The 21,766-nt window shown below is 43.6% G+C and overlaps 2 protein-coding genes across 4 annotated transcripts in view; both read right to left on the bottom strand.

The window, feature by feature from the left end:
- The window catches only part of ddx27 (DEAD (Asp-Glu-Ala-Asp) box polypeptide 27), a 34,097-nt gene extending 25,597 nt beyond the window's left edge, over positions 1-8,500 (bottom strand). Inside the window, exons 1-6 of one of the 3 annotated variants that reach the window (XM_080001513.1) lie at positions 8,385-8,500; positions 4,153-4,314; positions 2,475-2,534; positions 2,249-2,381; positions 275-336; positions 24-110 (exon numbers count right to left, since the gene is read on the bottom strand). In XM_080001513.1, coding sequence (XP_079857639.1) covers positions 24-110; positions 275-336; positions 2,249-2,381; positions 2,475-2,534; positions 4,153-4,314; positions 8,385-8,483 — 603 coding nt within the window. In that variant the 5' untranslated portion in view covers positions 8,484-8,500. Of the gene's footprint in view, positions 1-23; positions 111-274; positions 337-2,248; positions 2,382-2,474; positions 2,535-4,152; positions 4,315-8,290; positions 8,353-8,384 lie in introns of those variants that run through there. The other 2 variants (XM_080001514.1, XM_080001515.1) reach the window with 2 other exon arrangements.
- A 5,794-nt stretch (positions 8,501-14,294) lies between these two features.
- Positions 14,295-18,725, bottom strand: snrpb (small nuclear ribonucleoprotein polypeptides B and B1). Its single transcript, XM_080000292.1, has 7 exons — positions 18,598-18,725; positions 17,890-18,041; positions 17,681-17,792; positions 15,030-15,182; positions 14,718-14,847; positions 14,523-14,648; positions 14,295-14,416 (listed from the first exon to the last, which is right to left on the bottom strand). Exons 1-7 carry the CDS (start codon positions 18,598-18,600, stop codon positions 14,379-14,381), a joined length of 714 nt encoding a protein of 237 aa, XP_079856418.1. The 5' UTR covers positions 18,601-18,725; the 3' UTR covers positions 14,295-14,378.
- Positions 18,726-21,766: the final 3,041 nt, after the last annotated feature.

The following is a 21,766-nucleotide window of genomic DNA, read 5'->3' as shown; positions in this document are numbered from 1 at the left end:
GCCAGGAGTGAGGGGTCAGTCACCTTCAGGATGGGTCTGGAGAGGTTCATGTCCTGGAACATCAGTTTGTCGTCATAGTTTGAGCCGTCCTCGTAGTACGCCTCTGGAGCCTGGAACACACACAAGATATAAAAGCATGTTTTTTTTTATTATGCGAAATGTGATGTTTCCACATGTGAACGACGTTCAATAACAACTTTAGCATTAAAATATAAAACTGTTGTATAGAATCTGAGCTTCTCTCCATCCCATGATAACCAATATGGCAGCTCACCACTTCCTCTTCCTCCTCCTCCACATTCTTCTTCCTCCTCCTCTTCTTCTCCCTCAGCATGTCTGTGGAACAGGAAGTGAGCATGTATTTCATTCCAATCAAACAGCAGCTCCAGGTTAAAAGCACTGCAATCTGATGGAGGTGAAGGTGAAGATAATTGCTGCAGGAACAAAATTCCAATATTACAAATAATCAAACAAATAAATATAAAATTAACGTTCAAATAATTATTTGATAAATAAATAGTTGATTATAAATGTTTGGACGAACGTTAGCAACTCAATTGACATGTGACGGTGCCGGGCCGTTGGGTACTTTCCACTGGGAGGTGAGAAGTCGGGTGGGATTTTATCAGGGGCTGCTGCTCTGCTCCACAGCAGAGCAGCAGCAGGAAACGGAGTAAATTAAATACATCTAGAGTTTTTATTTGCTTTGTTTGGAGAAAAGGTCGCTCTGATGGGAGCTGCCCGCACGCCCCAGTAATTTTGAGCATTAAAAATTTGAATATATTAGAATATTAAAAATAATAAATCATACAACAGGGCTCAGCATTGCGACCATTTTTGGAGACAGGGCTACTAGATTTTATAACTAGGAGCACCAGTGCAACTGGCAAATATCCTGCCAGTTTTTCTTTTTCTTTTAAATCATCATCGTATAAACATGAGGAGGGAGCGGGATTTGTGTGTGTGAGTGAGTGAGAGCTGAGGCTCTCGCAGTGTCACGCTACATAGGGCATCAGTCCAATCAACAGCAGGAGACCCGTGAGTCGACTGAGATTCTTCAAGTCAAACCGTGTTTGGGTTAGGGTTAGGGTTAGTGTTAGGGTTTTGTTTAACCAGTGTTTATTACAATAAGAGGATAAAACAGATAGAATGTTACAAAAAGCACATGGAAAACATTTCAATGGGGAATTATAAATAAGGTGAATCATAAATATATTTATATATGTGTGTCAATATGCTCTCCGATCGCCATGCCCCGTTCCTCCAAATACAACCAGAAAATATCTGGAGAACGGGGAACTTATAGGGATAGGTATCGTTAGGATTTTATCAGTACTAGTACTACTCTTACAGATACTACTTATCCATCTGGTACCTTAACACAACTCTGATCTGTTCTTTAAAAAAAACATGGAGGAAAAACTACAACAAATGAAGAGCAGAATTAACACCGCCTCATTTTCTGGGCACTACGCATGGAGAGGGGCGATCGGGGCTCATTCAGGGCCTCATTTCAGTGCCATGCCCGAGCTGCCGACCAAAATATCCGCCCTCTGGTGTTCCGAAACCGCCTCCCTAAAACATTATAGTTTGGAACTCTAAACCTCTTGAAATCATCTGTACGAAACGCCACTGGCTCCCTCTCCCGTGCGACTCACCTTCTTTACTTTTGGTCGAGAACCAAACAGCAGCGCCGTTCATCAATGTCACATGATGGTCGCTTAGCCAATCAGATAAAAGAGGCGGGTCATAAAAGTTTTCACTACCGCTACATCCTGTTCATAAACACTGTCAGTTATTTGTTCACAAGTAAAGTAATTAAGGACAATTACTTACATAATTACTTTATGATATTTTTCTGTGAAAGCACTACTTCGCTTTTACCCCTTTTCCACCAACACGAGCCGAGTGCTGGTTCTGGGCTGCTGCCAGTTTACAGTTGGTTCAACTCGGGCAGATACGGCACCGGCTCTGAACCGGCCCTCAAAATGCCTTGGTGGAAAAGGGGCCTTTGTGACTTTTTCCTTTAAAATAAATTACCAGAGCATCTGTCAGTAAAACTGTTAAACTGTAAAAAATATGAATGTGTTGCGTGTCCATTACAGTTGTGCTCCTACATTTTGTGCTGGTGCTCCTGAAATGTTCAGTTGGGAGCACCAGCACTACTGTGGAAAAGGTTAGTCTGGAGCCCTGTGCAAGTTCCAATGGGATTATAGATGAAGGTGTAGATAAAGGTGTCTCCACCCACCAGCCCTGGTCAGAAGCTCTTCATCTCCAGAGCCAAACTCGTCATCGTCACTTCCGCTCACATCTTCCTCCTCCTCTCCTTCATCCTCCTCTTTGTGTTCTGCAGGGTCCTGGGACAGCGGGGGGAATTTCTCCTGACCAGGAAATGCTTGACATTAGAGAACTACACAGTACACAGAGTACACACAGTACACAGAGTACATAGAACTACAGTAGAGTGTACTTACTGCAGCTTTCCTCCTCTTCCTCACTTTCTCGATCTTCTGATCCAGAGTAGTGGGGGCTTTCTGGGGGGTTAGGGAATAATAAAGTGATGGATGGATGGATTGATGGGTGGAGTGATGGGTGGATGAGTGATACAGTAGTACATGTCAGTAGTTTACAGTAGGACTTGTCAGTAGTTTACAGTAGTACTTGTCAGTAGTTTACAGTCGTACTTGTCAGTGGTACTCGTCAGTAGTACTCGTCAGTAGTTTACAGTAGTACTTGTCAGTAGTTTACAGTGGTATAGGTCAGTAGTATGTCGGTTGTTTACCGTACTTCATGTCAGTAATATATGTCAGTAGTTTACAGTAGTACATGTAAGTAATTTACAGTCATACATGTCAGTAGTTTACAGTTGTACTTGTCAGTAGTACTTGTCAGTAGTTTACAGCCGTACATGTCGGTAGTTTACAGTCGTACATGTCAGTAGTACTTGTCAGAAGTACTCGTCAGTAGTACTTGTCAGTAGTTTACAGTAGTACTTGTCAGTAGTTTACAGTGGTATAGGTCAGTAGTATGTCGGTTGTTTACCATACTACATGTCAGTAATATATGTCAGTAGTTTACAGTAGTACATGTAAGTAAATTACAGTCATACATGTCAGTAGTTTACAGTAGTACTTGTCAGTAGTACTTGTCAGTAGTTTACAGCCGTACATGTCGGTAGCTTACAGTAGTACATTCAGCATATGTCAGTAGTTTACAGTAGTACATTCAGTAGTTGACAGTAGTAAATGTCAGTAGATTTTAGTAATACTTGTCAGTAGTTTACAGTAGTACTTGTGAGTAGTTTGCAGCCTTAGTTGTCAATAGTGCTTGTCAGTAGTAGTTTACAGTAGTACATGTCAGTAGTTTACAGTTGTGTCAGTAGTTTATTGTTGTATGTGTTAGCAGTTTACAGTACTATGTCAGTAGTGTACAGTAGTACATGTCAGTAGTTTACAGCAATACATGTCAGTAGTATATGTCAGTAGTTTACTGTTGTAAATATCAGTAGTTTACAGTAGTAAACATCAGTAGTATGTCAGTAGTTTACAGTAGTATATGTCAGTAGTTTAAAGTAGTATATGTCAGTAGTTTACAGTAGTAAACATCAGTAGTATGTAAGTAGTTAACAGTAGTATATGTAAGTAGTTTACAGTAGTACATGTCAGTAGTATATGTCAGAAGTATATGTCCGTAGTTTACAGTAGTACATGTCAGTAGTTTACTGTTGTATATGTCATTAGTTACAGTAGTACATGTCAGTAGTATATGTCAGTAGTTTACTGTTGTATATGTCAGTAGTTTATAGTAGTAAACATCAGTAGTGTGTCAGTAGTTTACAGTAGTATATGTCAGTAGTTTACAGTAGTAAGTAGTTAACAGTAGTACGTCAGTAGTTTACAGTAGTACATGTCAGTAGTATATGTCACAAGTACAGTATATGTCCGTAGTTTACAGTAGTACATGTCAGTAGTTTACTGTCGTATATGTCATTAGTTACAGTAGTACATTTCAGTAGTCTACAGTAGTACTTGTCAGTAGTTTACTGTCGTATATGTCATTAGTTACAGTAGTACATTTCAGTAGTTTACAGTAGTACTTGTCAGTAGTTTGCAGAAAAGACACGTTGGTACATGTTTACAGAAAGTCTCTCACCTGTTTTTTTATTTGCTCCATCACGTCCTTCATCATCCACTCATCATCGTCCAGCTCCACTCCTTTGGCATCAAACAGGAAGTTGGCGTTGAAGTGCGCCCCCCCTGCTCCTCCTCCAGTCTGAGCCAACTTCCTCTTCCTGTTCAAGACGATGGGCTCTTCCTGTTTGGAAACAGCAACAACACCGTGAGCACTCCTGCTTGTCCTGCTATTTTAGACGTGAGTCATTTTCACACATAGTTCCCGGTAAATTACTGGGATAACTTTTCTGTCATCGCTACCGACTTCCACTATCCACACATGCAGCTACATTCAGGAACATTTTCACACATAATATGATAACGCAAGGGACCGGAAGTAGGACAAACGAAACAGGATGTAGGACAAAAGAAACAGGAAGTAGAACAAAAGAAACAGGAAGTAGGACAAAAGACACAAGAAGCAGGATGAAAGAAACAGGACGTAGGAAGAAAGACACAGGAAGTAAGAAAAGTTGCATTTGGGGTAATAACTCAGTGTATTGTCATGCTCTCATTCCCTGCTTTGAATGTAGAGTTACATGTTGTGTATCACAGTTGCTGTACAAAGGTTATTATTATTATTATTATTATTATTACAGTGGTACCTGGACTGACGTCTGCATCTACTTACGATTAATCCAAGATACCAGTAGTGATAGTCGCCAACATTTCTATCAACTTGCGACCGACTGCTCCAAGATACGACCGTGAAAATTTGCAGTTGGAGCGTCGGCGGTCAGTCAGCGGTCAGTCAGCAGTCAGTCAGCGGGGGACCTACATGGTGTGTGCACGTAGTTGGTGGCTTATGGGTCGAGCTCTAGTGCTGAGGTTGCTGTGTAGTGTATCACTGCTCATATTGTAGTATTGCAACTTGGACTACTGGTTTGACTCTGCACATTTCACTGCTATTTGCTGATCTGCCAACAAGCTTGTGTTCCAGACACACCCCCTATTCAGGTAAGTCCTCTCTTATGTGGGCGTGCTCTTAGCCAGGTGCAACCCTAATCACATGAGCAGCTGTATTCTATCACCTATTTATGGTCCTGCCCTTGAAGCGTTAGCTTCAAGCGTTGGCCCATTTGTAGTCGCTCTCGTGTAAAGACGCACGTCTACCTCTGCACGTCAACCGAAGCAAGGACACCGAACAAGGCAAACCTGCCTTCTTTCTCTCACTCCATACAAAATGTGCTACTACCGCATCCCCACAACTTCAAGGTCACCCAGAAAGCCTCGTTATACCATACGCCGATGCAATCCGGGTAACCTCAGGTCTCTGCAGCAAACATCTTCTGCAAAGACCTCCTTCTCTGTTGGCTTGTGGAATTGTCGATCTGCAGTTAACAAGGCAGACTTCATTTCTGGTCATGCCAACCACCTCTCCTTGGAGCTCCTTGCTCTCACTGAGACATGGATTAAACCGGAAGATAGCGCAACCCCGGCTGCACTCTCCACTAACTACACATTCTCCCACACATCCAGACCATCTGGCCGTGGTGGTGGGACTGGCCTGCTAATTTCCAACACATGGAAATTTAATCCACTGCTGCCTTTAAACAACTTTGCCCCCTTTGAATATCACGCCGTCTTGGTGACTGCTCCGGTGAAAGCCTATGTGGTCGTCATCTACCGTCCACCAGGACAACTAGGTGACTTCCTACATGAGCTTGACACCCTGCTGTCATTAATTCCTGAGCATGAGTGTCCCATGCTCGTCCTCGGAGACATGAACATCCACTTGGACAGTGCGAGCTCGGCTGACTTCCTGTCTTTGGTTCGCTCATTCGACCTAAGACAGGTCCCGACTCCACCGACTCCACCGACTCACAAGGCTGGCAAAGAGCTTGATCTCATTCTTGCTCGGAGCTGCACCACGGACAACCTAAGGGTCACTCCTCTTCATCTCTCTGACCACTTCTTCATCCACTTCAATGTCCAGCTACCAAAACAACCCCCCACCGCCCCACCCATGGTTACTATCCGCCACAATCTCTGCAACCTGTCTCCCACCCACTTCTCCTCTGTGCTCTCCTCTTCTCTTCCACCCCATGGCACTTTCTCCTCTCTGCAGGTTAATGATGCCACTGACTCTCTCTGCTCCACCTTGAGCTCATGTCTGGAGCCTGTGTCCACTATCCACCAGACCCGCTCGATCAACCCAGTCGCACCCTTGGCTGACTGACACCCTCCGGACAACGCGCACTGACCTCAGAGCAGCCGAGAGGAAATGGCACAAATCCAAAACAATTGAGGATCTTGCAAGCTACCAGACACTGCTGTCCTCCTTCTCTTCCAGCATCACTGCTGCCAAGAAGGCCTTCTTCAACGATAGGATCAACGGTGCCACAGACACACGTAAGTTATTCGCCACCTTCAAGTCTCTGCTCTACCCTCAGCCACCTTCCCCAGCTACTAACCTCACTGCTGACTGCCTTGCCTCCTTTTTTACTAACAAAGTGGCAGCCATCAGCAGCCAATTCACTAAACAACTTACTCACAACCGGTCCACAGCGACTCCCGCCTGATTTCATCTGTTAACCTGTCCATCACTACTACAAACAAGAAAGGGCTCAGAGCTGATCCTTGATGCAATCCCACCTCCACTTTGAGTGCCTTGGTCACGCCAACTGCACACCTTACTACTGCCTGATCATCTGATCATCTCATCATTACTGTCGGCACGCCGGCGCAGTGCATTGCACTGCTGCCTCACAGCAAGAAGGTCCTGGGTTCGATTCCCACCGTGCTCACAAGGGGTTTCCTCCACCTCACGTCAGTAAGGACCCCCACCAAAAACATGCACCCATCATCGTCTGACCAGCGATTTATCACCTGGTCCCCGGCGCGTCCACGTATGCTGCCCACTGCTCCTGGCTGTGCCCCCGGAGGAAGGACAAGCCAGGATGGGTCAAAAGCAGAGGATCATTTCACCAGCCACCATCAAAGCATGTGCATGTGTGTGCAAGCATGTGTTTTAGGGTGGTGTGTTGCGTGACGAATAAAGACTGTTTCTTCTTCTATTAACTATAAATGATATTTAGAGTAAGATGCTCTATAAAATCATCATATTGTTTGCTATAAATTGTATTTACAGAAAGACACTTTGACATTATCATATTATTTACTATAAATTATATTTAGAGTAAGATGCTTTATGACATCATATTATTTGCTATAAATTATATTTACAGTAAGACACTTTGACATATTATTCACTTTAAATGATATTAACATTGAGACACTTGATGACATCATATTATTTACTATAAATTAGATTATTTGCTATAAATTATATTTACAGTAAGACACTTTATGATATATTATTTACTATAAATGATTTTTACAGTAGGACACTTGACATATTATTTACTATAAATTATATTTACAGTAGGATGCTATATGACGACCTATCAGACATATCATTAACTAGAAATGATATCTACAGTAAGTGGCTTCATGACATAATATTATTTACTATAAATGTTCAGGTTCTGGTTCAGTATGCACATTGGACCGTGTCCAGTGTGTGGTGTAGACTGTCACTCTGTAGTGGTTAGCAATCACAAACTATACATCTACAGATTAGTAGTAGTAGCAGTGCTAGTTAGTATTAGTACTACAGGTATAGTACAGTAGTAGTAGTAGTTGTAGTAGTAGTACAGGTACAATTGTAGCAGTATTAGTAGTAGTACTACAGGTACAGTACAGTGGTAGTAGGTTAAAGTAGTTACAACATTAATGAAACTGCTTTATGAGTTTCAATGTAGTAACTTCACTACATTCTCATGCATTTCACTAAAACATGTCACACGTACCTACGACGAATAAACAGGTCACCGTGTATTATTATTATTATTATTATTATTGTTATAATCGTTGTAGCATTACTACGAACACTTCAGGATTCAGATTTATACTACTACTACTACTACTACTACTACTACTACTACTCCGGTACGTTATTATAAAGTATTAGCGGGATGTGTAGGTGGTGCAGTAGTACATTATTAAGTATTACACACTCAGGATTCTGGATATATAGTACTTTTAATACAAATAATATAGAAAATATATAATAAATATATAATTTTAATATATATAGTACATTCAACAGAACGTACTTGTAGTGCAGTACAAGCTGAGTACGTGAGGAGCAATGTTATTTATTCTTTCTCATTTCCTCTCCCTTCTTCCCTCTTCTCTCCCCGGACCCACCTCTGCGTCCTCGAACTCAGACTCGGGCTCCTCGGGCCCCGGGTCCAGGTCCTGAAGGGTCCGGACGAGGTCTACAGGCTCCTCCACGACGGACGCCATCTCTCTTCCTGCGGGGACCACGTGTGTTGCCGGAAGTCAAGCTCTGGCGGAAGGGGGTTTGACGTTAGTTCCGGAGTGTTTGCACCGCCCTCTGAGATCCGGAGGGAAACAAATACCTGAGAAGAAGCTTCCCGTTCTTCTCCTTCTCCTTCTTCTTCTTCTCCTTCTCCTTCTCCTTCTTCTTCTTCTCCTTCTTCTCCTCCTCCTTCTCCTTCTTCTTCTCCTTCTCCTTCTCCTTCTTCTTCTTCTCCTTCTTCTTCTTCTCCTTCTTCTCCTTCTCCTTCTCCTCCTTCTCCTTCTTCTCCTTCTTCTCCTTCTCCTCCTTCTCCTTCTCCTTCTTCTTCTTCTCCTTCTTCTTCTTCTCCTTCTCCTTCTCCTTCTTCTTCTTCTCCTTCTTCTCCTTCTCCTTCTCCTCCTTCTCCTTCTTCTCCTTCTTCTTCTTCTCCTTCTTCTCCTTCTTCTTCTCCTCCTTCTCCTTCTCCTCCTTCTTCTCCTTCTTCTTCTTCTCCTTCTCCTTCTCCTTCTCCTTCTCCTTCTTCTTCTTCTCCTTCTTCTTCTCCTCCTTCTCCTCCTTCTTCTCCTTCTCCTTCTTCTCCTTCTTCTTCTTCTTCTTCTTCTTCTTCTTCTTCTTCTTCTTCACCTTATTCTCTTTGTTCTCCTCCTCCTCCTTCTACTCTATTCCTTCTACTTCTACTTGTTAAAAACCAGAAACGTAAAAAAAAATATTTAATTGAATGAGATGTGGATTCAACTGGGGAGCAGATAAGCAGGTATTCATAAATAACAAATATATATATATATATATATATATATATATATATATATATATATATATATATATATATATATATATATATTTATTCATATTAATATATAAATACATATATATGTAAATATATATATATGTTTATATTAATAAATAAATATATATATATGCAGTATACATATATATAAATAAATGTATATATGTAAATATATATGTATAAATATATAAATAAATAAATAAGAGTTATATATATACACTACTTAGGGATATTTGGCTTTCGGGTGAAATTTCAGGATGAAGCTAAAATGCACGATAACCTTTACAGGTGAACTTCATTTGACCTTCTCTAAACTTTTGAATGCACATGTCCAACTGTTCAATGTCTCAGTACTTTTTGCACAACTTGCTGTTCTCTAACAAGGAGCTGAACGGAAAAATTCACAACAGGTGTTTGATCCATGAATCCACCAATAAATGTCCTGGTTCAATTAGAGTTGGTATTGAAACAGTCCTCTTCATCATGCTGTTCTCATGTTGACATCATGAGACCAAGACCACACCAACAACTGATCAACAGCACCTCGCCTGGCGAGGCTTCAAACAGGATGTTGTCAGAGGGAAGTGGCCACTGAGCTTAGAGTGTCACAGAGCGTCATCAGCAGCTTGCAACAGAGATACAGAGACTGGAAGAGTCACAGAAAGGCATAGAAGTGGACGTCCTTTGGCCACATCCCACACTGATGAGCGCTTCATTGTGAACAGTGCCCTGAGGAACCGCATGATGATGCCACTCAACTCCAGGCACATTTAAGGGAGGTGAGAGGCACCAAGTGTCACGTCAGTCCATTCAAAACCGTTTACATCAGCGAGGTCTGCGTGCTAGACCACCTGCAAGGGCACCTGACCACACCACCAGGCACAGGCATCATGGTCTTGCAGGGGCCAGGGAGCGTTGATGCTGGACGAGGGACCAGGGGCCTCAGTGCTGTTCTCTGATGAAAGTGGATTCACGTTGAGCAGAAATGATGTAGACATCAAGGAGAGCGCTACGCATCAGCCACTGCTGTCACCAGACGAGCCTTTGGTGGTGGTGGTGTTACAGTGTGGGCAGGTGTGTCTGGTCAATACAGAACTGCCCTACACTTTGTGAATGGTACAGTGACAAGCCCATACTACCTGAATGACATTATCATTCAAGTAGTCATTGTGCCCCTGCATGAACAACACAGGCCTCATTTCATCTTCATGGAGGACAATGCTCCAGCTCATGGAGGTGGCATCATTAGGGAACGGCTGCTGGAGACTGGGGCACCTCAAATGGAGTGGCCTGCACTTTCTCCAGACCTGAATCCCATAGAAAACCTATGGGATCAGCTGAGTGGCCGCGTAGAGGCTCCCAACTCTGTACCCCAGAACCTCAATGACCTGAGGGGCCCCTTCAAGAAGAGTGGGGGCCCAGGCCTCAGCAGACAATAAGTCGACTTGTGAACAGCTTGAGACGTCCTTGTCAAGCTGTAACTGATGCTCAAGGGCACATGACAAGTTATTGAGACGTTGACATTTGTTGTTGTGGTAAACCCACCACTGTTGTTGGCTTTTGTTTCAATACATAGTTTGAGATGAGGAAATCACCATTGTATCTTCTACTTAAATGCTCTACTTTCATCATATCATATCACTGGAGCGTCAACTTTTTACATTTTCCATAAATTTCACCCGAAAGCCAAATATCCCGAACTTTTTGTGAGTAGTGTATATGTATGTGTATATGTATATATATATGTGTGTGTGTGTGTGTGTGTGTGTGTGTGTATATATATATATATATATATATATATATATATGTTGTTGGGATCCTGAAGACCGATCCCTCCCAGGTTGGTTGATGTCGGGAGCTTCCTCAATAAGACGGAGACGGGTGCGATGCAAATTACATTACATTACATTTCATTGATCAGACGCTTTTATCCAAAGCGACTTACAATTGTTGCATGCTAGCAGGAGCAACCTTTAGATCACTAGACCACCAGCTCTACCGCCTGAGCTACCATCCCCTACCGAACGCAAAATGGATCCTTTATTGGCACTAATGCAACATGGTATATTAGCAACGTCAAAGACCAAGAGATGAGCGGGAGCCAGAGAGAGAGTTTTGACAAAAGCTTCATCCCTGATATAGTCTCTCCTAAACAAGTCGTCATAAAGGCTATATGGATGTGACATGTCACAAAGGGACATTTCCTACCAGAGGCGCCATTTTAAGCAAAACGCCCTGTCACTGCTATCAGGCGCCATTTTGAGCGCTATACTACATCCAACAATGGAGCAGCAGCTAAACGTGATTTATATAAAACTTATATAATGCAAACAGTTTTAAAGGGGGGATGGTGATGCTGATTAAATCATAATTTATTTCTGTTGGAAAAGTTAATTCACATTGTACAAATTGGAATAGAAGTGAAAATGTCTAACACGTAATAATGTTAAATACAATGAAGAAAAGGGACGGGATAGAAGGAACAATTGGAGATCAGGTTTGGTGCTGCGAGCTAGCGGGGCAGTGGAGAGCGCCGCCAAATGCCTTCCGGGGCCCCTGGGGGCTGCTTGCTTTTGTGGGTGTGTGTTGGGTTGTGGGGGGTGGCTGTCGGTCTTTTGCTCCTGATGTGCGGTTTCTCTGTGGCGGGCACCCCGGGTGCCAGCGGCGGTGGAGGGCCTGTACATCCGGCAGCCTGCTGGCATCGGCAGGGGGGGAGGCTAACATCCAGGTGCCCCACGCTGAGCACACTCTCCTTTTCTCTCTCATTTGCTGCCATAACTGAGACAGGAAGAGGCCACATGACCAAATGCTGTTCCAGTTTTCCAGTTCCTGACGAACTGTTTTTCAATTCATGTCAGCGTTCAATGTTTTTTTTTTTCCATGTACCTATTTGTTTGTTTGTTTTTCCATGTACATGTTTGTTTGTTTGTTTTTCCATGTACATGTTTGTTTCTGTTTGTTTTTCCATGTACATGTGTGTTTCTGTTTGTTTTTCCATGTACATGTTTTTTTTTCCATGTACATGTTTGTTTGTTTTTCTATGTGCATGTTTGTTTGTTTTTCTATGTGCATGTTTGTTTGTTTTTCTATGTGCATGTTTGTTTCTGTTTGTTTTTCCATGTACATGTTTGTTTGTTTTTCCATGTGCATGTTTGTTTTATGTTTGTTTTTCCATGTACATGTTTGTTTCTGTTTGTTTTTCCATGTGCATGTTTGTTTGTTTTTCCATGTACATGTTTATTTCTGTTTGTTTTTCCATGTGCATGTTTGTTTCTGTTTGTTTTTCCATGTACGTTTGTTTGTTTTTCCATGTACATGTTTGTTTCTGTTTGTTTTTCCAAATGCATGTTTGTTTGTTTTTCCATGTACATGTTTGTTTTTCCATGTACATGTTTGTTTGTGTTTGTTTTTCCATGTGCATGTTTGTTTAATGTATGTTTTTACATGTGCATGTTTGTTTGTTTTTCCATGTGCATGTTTGTTTGTTTGTTTTTCCATGTGCATGTTTGTTTCTGTGTTTTTCCATGTACATGTTTGTTTTCCCATGTACATGTTTGTTTTTCCATGTGCATGTTTGTTTTTCCATGTACATGTTTGTTTGTTTGTTTTTCCATGTGCATGTTTGTTTGTTTGTTTTTCCATGTGCATGTTTGTTTCTGTGTTTTTCCATGTACATGTTTGTTTTTCCATGTGCATGTTTGTTTGTTTGTTTTCCCATGTACATGTTTGTTTTCCCATGTACATGTTTGTTTTTCCATGTACATGTTTGTTGCTGTTTGTTTTTCCATGTGCATGTTTGTTTGTTTTTCCATGTGCATGTTTGTTTGTTTGTTTTTCCATGTGCATGTTTGTTTCTGTGTTTTTCCATGTACATGTTTGTTTTTCCATGTGCATGTTTGTTTCTGTTTGTTTTCCCATGTACATGTTTGTTTTCCCATGTACATGTTTGTTTTTCCATGTACATGTTTGTTGCTGTTTGTTTTTCCATGTGCATGTTTGTTTGTTTTTCCATGTACATGTTTGTTTCTGTTTGTTTTTCCATGTACATCTTTGTTTTTCCATGTGCATGTTTGTTTTTCCCCGTGTACATGTTTGTTTCCGTTTGTTTTTCCATGTGCATGTTTGTTTTTATGTTTGTCTCATACGTGCTGATTCTCCTCCTCTTGGAGTAGTGATAAGTTGTTTATAAACCCAAACATGGTAAATAGTTCTCCAGAGAGCGGCTTGCTGGTGGTGGTAACATAAAGCTGTGCTCTGCTCATCACAGGACAGTTGTTGCGGCAGTTGCTTATTAAAGAAATAAAGAGTTCCATTGCAGGTTGAGAAGTTCAACTCCACTTGCAGACTCTTGTCCTCGATGCAACGGAACAAATACTCTATAGTATGTCCAGCGTGATGACAGTACAGGGTAAAAAAAGGGAAACCGGTGAATGTTAAACACCGGGTTGTTTAATAGTTTTTATTTTATAGACTCACATAAACTACATCTTGTTCTACAAACTCCCACACAGTAGGTGGCGTATGCACCTAAAAGTTGGTATTGCGATTCAGCAAAAAAGCCATAGGAGGCGGAAAATGAGAAGATGCTTTGACACCAACTGACTCGTCAATATTAAAAAGTCGAATCTTGGTTCCAAACATTTGGGCTGAAACATGAGTCGAACAGGAAGTTGAAGGACAAACCGCTTCCTGTTTAACCGACAACAAAACGGATGAAAATGTCAACCTAAAATTCATTAATTCTGTTGTACTAGAACCAGCTTGTTGCTAGGACAACATAGGTGAGCAGCAGGCTCCGCCCCCGCACCATCCGATCGGTTTGATGCACGACGACACCAGATTGACCCATTCCACCACCACACCCAATTGTGGATAATTCACTTAAAGGGCCAGTTCACTATTTTCCTTGTGAGATGATGATCCAACCCTTTAAATAATTCATATCATCGTCACCATTATGGTCTGCCTGAGTGATGCCATAGAAACACAACACATCCGGAAGTCAAAGTTGTCTGTCGGAGTCTTTATTAAAAATCAAAAATACAAAAATTCAAACTATACAACAACCTGAAGAAAAACAGAGGGGGGGTCTTCACGGCCGGGGGGGTCTCATTCCAGGAGGGGGGGGTCCTGGGGGGGGGAGAGCAAAGAGGTCACATGAGCAACCACACCCAGGACACGGCAATGAGCCCCAGTAGGGGGCGGTGCGGCGGCACGGCGGTGTTTCTGTTCTTACCTCTCATGCCAGGAGGGGGCGGTCTCATACCTGGGGGGGGCATGCCCATCGGGGCCCCTCTGCCGGGGGGCATGCCCATCGGGGGACCCATAGGGGGCCGCATTCCGGGGGGCGGGCCCATCATCCCTGGGGAGCACAGACAGTGTTAAGCCCCGGCAACACATTCGGAACCAGGACGTGTCATCGGGTTCTCACCAGGAGGGGGTGCACCGCGGCCCATCGGGGGGGGGCCTCCTCTTCCCGGGGGGTACTGTGTCGGAGCGCCGGCGATGCTGGCCCCGGCTGCTGCTGCAGCCACCGTCCCTCTGCCCTGAGGGGTCATGACCTGGAGAACCCAGTTAGAGTAAGAACCAGAACCAGTTTGATTAGAAGCAGAACCAGTCGGTGCTAGCACACAAGCTACATGCTAACAGTAATATTTCATTTCTAAAACAATAATTAAAGTTTAAGACTGAACATTTCAATAATCACCAATTCAATGACTTTATAATAAAATAATGCGCGTACCTGCTGCGAGGGCCCTCCCACGCCCCTCACGGGTCCCGCCAGCCCAGCGGGGGCTTGCGGCATGGCGGACCCCGCCGGGATCCCCCTGCCGGCTGCTCGGCCCACACCGGGGCCGCCGGCCACGCCTGCCAGGGGCACGCGGGCAATGCCCGTCTGTGGAGAGAGAGGTCAGACGGGCCATTCTAAATAATAATAAAATGTTGTTCTCCTGCTTCCCAAAGCACCAGGCGACGTGGGAGGTGGTGCTAGCTGAGGCAACATCCAAAACTTAATATTGTCATGCAGGGGAGGGGGGGAGGGATTCTAATATAACAACGCAAACATTTAATAATATTTATTTCTAATAAGACTAATTTTTACATTTCAAACTGAACGAGTTGAAGCAGCGTCGCTCTCCCGCTGCGTTTGACTACAGATCCAACATGGCGGCACCTGCTGCAGATTGTTTGACCGTCTCCTTTGATTCCACCGACCTGGAGGAACCAGGGTCTAAATTAAGCTCCAAAAGTCCAGGAACTAGAGGGGCGGGGCTTGGAGCGCTGAACATTTGATTGGTCGAGCACTCTCAGCATTTTATTTCAGCCGCCATCTTTTAAATCTGTGGCCGCAAACCGAACGTATCCAGTTTGATTTGCTCGAAAATGTTCTGTTTGTACTAAAAAGGAAAAGACCCATTTCCTCTTTTGATAATAAAAGTGTAAATATGTGTGAGCACACAGGGAACCCGTCAGTCAACTGATTCTTCAAGTCAAACGGTTTTTTTTTTTTTTATAAATATCAGTGTTTATTACAATTAGAGGCTTAAACAGAATGTTTAAAAGAAATACACGGAAAACATTTCAATGAGGAATTATAAATAAGGTGAATCATAATTATATATGTGTGTCAATATGCTCTCCGATCGCCATGCCCCGTTCCTCCAAATACAACCAGGAAAAACAGTGTTTCTACTGGTTGTATCTGGAGAACGGGGAACTTGTAGGGATGGGTCTCGTTAGGGTTTTATCAGTACTACTACTACTCTTAGATACTACTCATCCATCTGGTACTTTAACACAACTCTGATCAGTTCTTAAAATATATATATAATATATATATATATATATATATATATATATATATATATATATATATATATATATATATATATATATATATATATATATATATATATATATATATATATATATATATATATATATATATATATATAATAATAATAATAATAATACTACAAATGAAGAGCAGAATTACCACCGCCTTATTTTCTGGGCGTTGCGCATGGAGAGGGGGAGATTGGTGCTCAATCTGGGCCCTCGCCTCCTGGTGAGCGAGAGCCGGCCCGCCGGCCCAAAAAGCGATGTCTCTTCTGATAATAGCGAAAATGCTTCTTATACAAATCTTAATCTTATTGCAAGATAGAAATGGGTTGTATTGGCTAAATACATAGAAAAATCAATTTTCTGAAGTTCTCCAATAGCGTTAACAGAACCAGTAACAGAGCTTCGATGCTGCGCTCTTTAATAATTCAATTAGCCCCACCTCTAACCTAGTGTGTAAAACATGTTTTTAAAGTATTCTGTCACAAATAACTAGTGTAACGCTGTGTGTATGACTGAGTGTACGTTGGTTTTTTTTTGGGGGGGGGGTAATCATTTGCATAAGTTCATCTGATTGGAGGGGGGTGTCCAGGATAGTGGGTCATTGGCCAAGGTGTCTAGGGGGTGGGTTCCCAGCAGAGTGTGGAAGGAGAGGTGGAAGTAAGGTGAGCGCCTAGCGAGAGTGAAAGCGAAAGAGTGTGTGAAGAGAAGTCTGTAATTAAAAAAGGCACCCCAATGCCGCACCCCTTTGCCACAACCCAACGCCATTACATTGATCAGAGACTTTTATCCAAAGCGACTTACAATTATTCAAACAGCGACGGACGCAGCCATCAGGAGCAATTAGGGAGTAAGTGTCTTGCTCAAGGACACTACAGCATGCTAGCAGGAGGAGCCTGGGATCCAACCAGCAACCTATAGATTACTAGACCACCAGCTCTACCGCCTGAGCTACCATCCCCCATCGCCACGCCACACGCAACGGCACAACCCAATGTCGCACCCCAACGGCACAACCCAACGCCGCACCCCATGTACCGGTTCATGCCTAGTATGTACTACGTATATAGCATGTAGTACAGTGTATAGCATGCAGTACAGTGTGTAGTACATAGTGGCAGGTTGAATCCAGTTAATTCATGTGGAAATGATGCAAGATTTCCATGGTTTTCCTCAGTTACAGCTGTAATGCAGTTAGCCATGCCCAGCTCAACGCTGCCACGCCTGAACTTGAATGCGACGAGCAGGAAACCAGATTACAATTTGGAAGAAGAGGAGACGTGACGAGTGACTAAGCTGTGCCTGACTAGCACCGTGCCACTGCACTGAGAAGGCCACGCCCCCCTGCAGTGTCACCCGCCCACACACCTTCTCTATTTTTGTGCTCGTCATTGTAGTAAAAAAATAAAAACAATATTTGAAAGGTTTTGGTCTTCCATCAGCCCAGATTGCAAATTCATTAAACATAAACACTCTGATAGTTGCTCTTTAAGGACCACAGCACACACGTGGTATCTGACATGTCCCAGCATGCATTTCAGTAGGACTTACATCCTTGGGGGGCGGGCCCTCCACCGTCATGGAGACCAGGTTCTCCCCCCGCAGCAGGACCAGACCCAGGACCCGCTTCTCCTCCCGCTCCGGCTGCTTTGAGTTCTTAGGCCTGGAGACAAGAGAAGATCGAGGCTAGACAGGAAGAGCACGGGGGCTAGACAGGAAGTGCCCGTGTATTTTGGGGTACAAACAGGAAGTAGTCTTACTTGATCTTCCTGAACTCGTCGCAGTCACACAGGATAAGGTTCATGTGTTTGTCGAAGGCCTTGAAGGTTCCGATGAAGATGCGTCCATCCTGCAGGATGCAGCGCATGCGGAAGTCGATGTGCTGCAGCATCTTGCTGCTCTTCCCCACCGTCTGAAACAGCTGCTAGTTAATTACTGGCAACCAGACCCCGGTCGGTAACCGGCAACCAGACCCCGGTCGGTAACCGATAAGCAGACCCCAGTTAGTAACCGATAAGCAGACCCCAGTTAGTAACCGATAAGCAGACCCCAGTTAGTAACCGATAAGCAGACCCCAGTTAGTAACCGATAAGCAGACCCCAGTTAGTAACCGATAAGCAGCAGGACAGTTCGCAGACTCTGCTTGGTCGCAGCTGGTTAGCAGCGTAGTAGTAACTAAATTAGCCCCACTAACCAGCCCGTGGAGCTGCTAGTCAGTACACCTTTCACCTGACTCATAACGGAGATAACTAGTTCCACAGACGGCTCAAGTCTTATTCCATCCTGTGTTTTTAGGCCGCATGTGGGAGACAAACAACCGGGGAACAGGACGCTGCTTCATAAAGAACCTCCGACGTCCATGGAACGTTCCGCCGGCAGAGCAGATGTAGACACGCTCCCATCCCCGCGTTAAATGAAGCTGTGCGCGGGTATAAGGAGGTTAGAGGAGCGAGGAGAAGGATTCTCACCATGTCTGCAGCTGGGATGGCTCCGATGCGACTCGGATTCCGCTTAAGAAAAGCTCAAAAATTAGACCTGCGAAGAATCCCGCCAAGGCCCGCCTTTAAGGAAAAATACAGGAAGTGACGTAGAGCTGCGGCGTTTCGCTGAATAGCGTCCTACCGTATACAGGAAGTGACGCAATCGATGTTTCAGTAAATACAGTCCCTTGCATCTTCGCCGTCCACAGTTCCCCTTTAGAGTTTTTCATGGAATTATCAATAAATGAGCTGGTGACGTCACCGTGGAGACAAGAGGAGGTTGTAAATACGTCAGTTCTAACACTGGGAGGATGGAAATAGAAACACTTTTATTTAGATGATTGATTGAGTGATTATTTTTATTTTTTTATTAAATTAATGATTTAATGAAAAAATAAGTAAATTAAAACCTGGGCTTTAATCATTCACTTAGTTTTCGTTTAAACCGTTTCTGAGCCGAAATGAATTTAAAGTAAAACTTGAATCAGACTCGATTTGACACGGATTTGACATTAATTTATGTAACCAGACATCAGTCAGACGTGCGTCTGTCAACAGACAGACAGCACAACACGAATCAGGCTTTACGGAATAAACAAATGAATTGTAATATTTCCTCTCCATGTATTTGATTCTATTTAACCCTGTATTGGCCAGACAGACAGACAGACAGGCAGACAGAGAGGCAGACAGACAGACAGACAGACAGACAGACAGACAGACAACACAACATGAATCAGGCTTTACAGAATAAACAAATGAATTGTAATATTTCCTCTGACTGTATTTGATTCTATTTAGCCCTGTGTTGGCCAGACAGTCAGACAGGCAGACAGAGAGGCAGACAGACAGACAGACAGACAGACAGACAGACAGCACAACATGAATGAGGCTTTACAGAATAAACAAATGAATTGTAATATTTGCTCTCCATGTATTTGATTCTATTTAGCCCTGTGTTGGCCAGACAGTCAGACAGGCAGGCAGACAGACAGGCAGACAGGCAGACAGACAGACAGACAACACAACATGAAGGCTTTACAGAATAAACAAATGAATTGTAAGATTTCCTCTCCATGTATTTGATTCTATTTAACCCTGTATTGGCCAGACAGTCAGACAGGCAGACAGAGAGGCAGACAGACAGACAGACAGACAGACAGACAGACAGCACAACATGAATGAGGCTTTACAGAATAAACAAATGAATTGTAATATTTGCTCTCCATGTATTTGATTCTATTTAACCCTGTCCTGGCCAGACAGACAGGCAGACAGACAGACAGACAGACAGGCAGACAGGCAGACAGACAGACAGACAACACAACATGAAGGCTTTACAGAATAAACAAATGAATTGTAATATTTGCTCTCCATGTATTTGATTCTATTTAGCCCTGTGTTGGCCAGACAGTCAGACAGGCAGGCAGACAGACAGGCAGACAGGCAGACAGACAGACAGACAACACAACATGAAGGCTTTACAGAATAAACAAATGAATTGTAATATTTCCTCTCCATGTATTTGATTCTATTTAACCCTGTGTTGGGTGTTCGGGGCCGTTGCCGCGGCAACCAGGGCGGTGCGGCTGCTGATGCTACGGAGCCGCAGGGAGGATGAAGGGACACGGACCGAGGGAAGAACACCCGGAGCAGAGCCTCGGTCCGGTAGCTTCGGCCCGTGACCGCCGAGGAGCCGCGTCGATCGGCGGAGAAACTGGGCGACGCGCTCGGCGAGTGTGACGCGCACGGCGGGTGTGACGCGCACAGCGGACGCGCACGGAGTGCTAATGAGGCAGCTGGTGCAGAGAAACGGGCCGAAAGCAGAACCGAGACCCGCAGCCTGTTGATGGACCGGACCTGGAGGAGGAAGGTGGAGGTGCCGCAGCATCTCCATCCGTAGGAGATCCGATGTTTGGAGGAGGATTCCAACAGGTAATGGATTCCACATCAGGGGGGATCCTCCTGTTCTGTCAGAACCTCCACCATGGTTCTGTCAGAACCTCCACCATGGTTCTGTCAGATTCTCGAGGTTCTGTCAGAACCTCCAGGTTCTGGCTTTCATCTTGCTCCAGTCTTCAGGGTGATATAATGATGTAAACAGAACTCTCTGTCTGGGCTCCAGCTCCAGTTCCACCATTTGATCTGTTCTGAATTCATAGTATTTTTATCAAGTAGAGTATATTTTATATGATATAGAGTATACAGTATATAGTATGTAGTATATATAGTATACAATATATGGTATATAGTATGTATAATGTACAGTATATATAGTATACAGTATATAGTATATATAGTGTACAGTATATAGTATGTATAGTATACCATATACAGTATATTGTATATATAGTATACAGTATATAGTATACAGTATACAGTATATAGTATGTAGTATATATAGTATACAGTATATAAAGTATGTCGTATTTTGTTGTGGCAGTTTCAGACACAGAAGGCGAGGGTTGTAAACACAGTTTATTGTAGAGAGGAGGCTAGCTGGAACAAGCCAGGAGCAGTTTATTGTAGAGAGGAGGCTAGCTGGAACAAGCCAGGAGCAGTTTATTGTAGAGAGGAGGCTAGCTGGAACAAGCCAGGAGCAGTTTATTGTAGAGAGGAGGCTAGCTGGAACAAGCCAGGAGCAGTCTATTGTAGAGAGGAAGCTAGCTGGAACAAGCCAGGAGCAGATTATTGTAGAGAGGAAGCTAGCTGGAACAAGCCAGGAGCAGATTATTGTAGAGAGGAAGCTAGCTGGAACAAGCCAGGAGCAGATTATTGTAGAGAGGAAGCTAGCTGGAACAAGCCAGGAGCAGTTTATTGTAGAGAGGAAGCTAGCTGGAACAAGCCAGGAGCAGTTTATTGTAGAGAGGAGGCTAGCTGGAACAAGCCAGGAGCAGAGGAGCAGCCAGGAGCAGATGGAACATGTCATGACAGGGCTTCTACCCTGTGTGGGTGTGGGGAAGGGGGTTTTACCTGCTGCTCATTAAACGAGCAACAGCTATGCAGCCACCCTGATCCCAATCACCCAGATCCAGGTCAGGTGTGACTGCTCAACCAGACCCTCCCCACATCACAGTACTATATACAGGTACTCCTCACTTAACGACTGAGTTACGTCCCTACAACCAGGTCGTTAAGCGAAGTGGTCGATAATCGA

This window comes from Zeus faber (assembly GCF_960531495.2).
Source record: "Zeus faber genome assembly, chromosome: 5".
NCBI classification, from domain to species: domain Eukaryota; kingdom Metazoa; phylum Chordata; class Actinopteri; order Zeiformes; family Zeidae; genus Zeus; species Zeus faber.
Note: the sequence above shows the minus strand (reverse complement) of the source record. Positions and strands in the feature narration are given on the sequence as shown.

Excerpts from the sequence above, each read along its gene's own strand:
- snrpb (XM_080000292.1), bottom strand. Across the intron at positions 14,848-15,029 it reads TGGGAGGGCCCTCGCAGCAG|GTCATGACCCCTCAGGGCAG; the intron begins GTACGCGCATTA and ends TGGGTTCTCCAG. Across the intron at positions 14,417-14,522 it reads GCCCCCTCCTGGCATGAGAG|GACCCCCCCCTCCTGGAATG; the intron begins GTAAGAACAGAA and ends TCCCCCCCCCAG.